A 1,975-nucleotide genomic window follows, 5' to 3' on the forward strand; every position below is an offset into this window, starting at 1 on the left:
GAGCAGGTCCAAAATTTAGCAAACCTCTTCCTTACTCTCAATGTTCCCGATATTAACCAGTAAAACCCGACTACCCAGAACCAAACATCACCGCAAAATACACAAAACCAAAACCCACCACTAAATCCTTCTGCACCACACCAGTATTCCGCGCCTCCCCAGAACCTTAACCCGCCACCAGTACCAACCCCTCAACAACCCCACCCTCATCCAACTCAATACCCGCAAACCACTACTTATCACACTCCCCAAAATGCACCACAACCCACTCCCGATCCCCAAAACTCGACCAATGGCCACCTGTATACCCAAGTTCCAGGAACCCATCAAAGCAATATGATATATGTGAAAAACCTACCCCATACCCTGCAGCAAACCCTATATATACCCGAATCGACTGAGAATGACCTGTTCATTAAAAATATGGCGGAGGAACTCAAGAAGCTCACTGGTAGAGTCAAGAGTGTTAAAGGTGTTAAAGGCGTTGAAGGTCTAAACTATGAGGACCTATGTATTCAGCCAGATGTGGAATTGCCGGAGGGTTACAAACCTCCCAAGTTTGAAATGTTTGATGGTACTGGCGATCCGAAGGTACATCTGAGAACATATTGCGACAAGCTTATAGGAGTGGGCAAGAATGAACAAATCCGCATGAAACTGTTCATGAGAAGCCTCACAGGAGACGCCTTATCTTGGCATATCAGACAAAACCCAAAGAAGTGGGTTAATTGGGTGAGTATGGAGTTAGATTTCATGGATAGATTCAGGTTCAACACAGAAAAATACACTATACGTTTTCTACATTCAAAACCTCAAGAAGAAGCCGACAGAAACTTTTTACGAGTATGCTACTCATTGGAGATCAGAGGCCACAAAGGTAAGGCCAGCACTTGAAGAAGAACAAATGAACAAGTTCTTTGTTAGATCTCAAGATCCGCAGTATTACGAAAGGTTGATGGTCATTGAAAATCACAAGTTCTTCGACATCATAAAGCTAGGAGAAAAAATAGAAGAAGGAATTAATAATGGGATGGTGACCAATTTTGAGGCACTGCATGCCACGAATAAAACTTTACTATCAGGAGGCATTTCGAAGAAGAAAGAAGTGGGTGTCGTGATGGTAGCCCTAGGCCCTAAGTCTCCCCTCACATACCAAGCTCCTCCACCCACATATCAACCCTCACCCCCAAGATACCAACACCATGCTGCCACCTACCATACCTATAATACTCAACCTGCATATTACCATTCACCTCCACCCGCCCGCCAGAACTACCCGAAACCACATCCAAATTTTGACCGCAGACCTTCTAGACAATACACCCCAATTGCTGAGCCCATAGACCAATTGTATGAAAGACTGAAGGTCGCTGGTTATGTCACTCCTATTCCTGTTGTTGTTGTGGAAAATTCCTCCCAATAGATCAACCCCAACAAAATATGTGCTTATCATTTAGGCATGAAGGGTCATACCATTGAGGAGTATCGCACGTTGAAAGACAAGATTCAGACGCTGATCGACACTAAGGTCATACAGGCAAAGAAAGCTGCACCAAATGTTTGTAACAATCCTCTCTCAGATCACAGAGGTGAGGGAGTGAATGTGATAGAAACTAAAAAAAAATGGGATCAAGAGGGGTCCATTGGACTCCTTCGAGAGGGAGACGCTCCTAAAACATCTCCGGTCACCCTCACGCCAGTTGTGGTACAAACCCAGGTGCCATTTGAAGTCAAGGTAACTACACACTTCACTGTGATAGTAGCTCCCACGCCATCTTACAAGTACGATGTTGTCCCATGGGATTATGTTGCGGAGGCAAGAAGAAAAGGAAAAGCAAAAATGGAGGAAACAGGTGCCGCGCAAGGTATGACCAGAACTGGCAGAGCTTATATGCCTGAGAATCTTGGAGTAACAAGCAAGGAGGCTGCACCTAAGATGCCTGTTGTCGAGTCTGGCACCGACGTTCTTTGGAGG

General features: G+C 45.1%; 1 protein-coding gene across 1 annotated transcript; it reads left to right on the forward strand.

Annotated features, from left to right (window-relative positions):
• Positions 1-423: 423 nt before the first annotated feature.
• On the forward strand, positions 424-1,423 carry LOC138904566 (uncharacterized). The gene is made up of 2 exons (XM_070193071.1): positions 424-732; positions 818-1,423. Exons 1-2 carry the CDS (start codon positions 424-426, stop codon positions 1,421-1,423), a joined length of 915 nt encoding a protein of 304 aa, XP_070049172.1.
• The last annotated feature ends 552 nt before the right edge of the window (positions 1,424-1,975 follow it).

Source organism: Nicotiana tomentosiformis, chromosome 2, assembly GCF_000390325.3.
Source record: "Nicotiana tomentosiformis chromosome 2, ASM39032v3, whole genome shotgun sequence".
Lineage (NCBI taxonomy): Eukaryota > Viridiplantae > Streptophyta > Magnoliopsida > Solanales > Solanaceae > Nicotiana > Nicotiana tomentosiformis.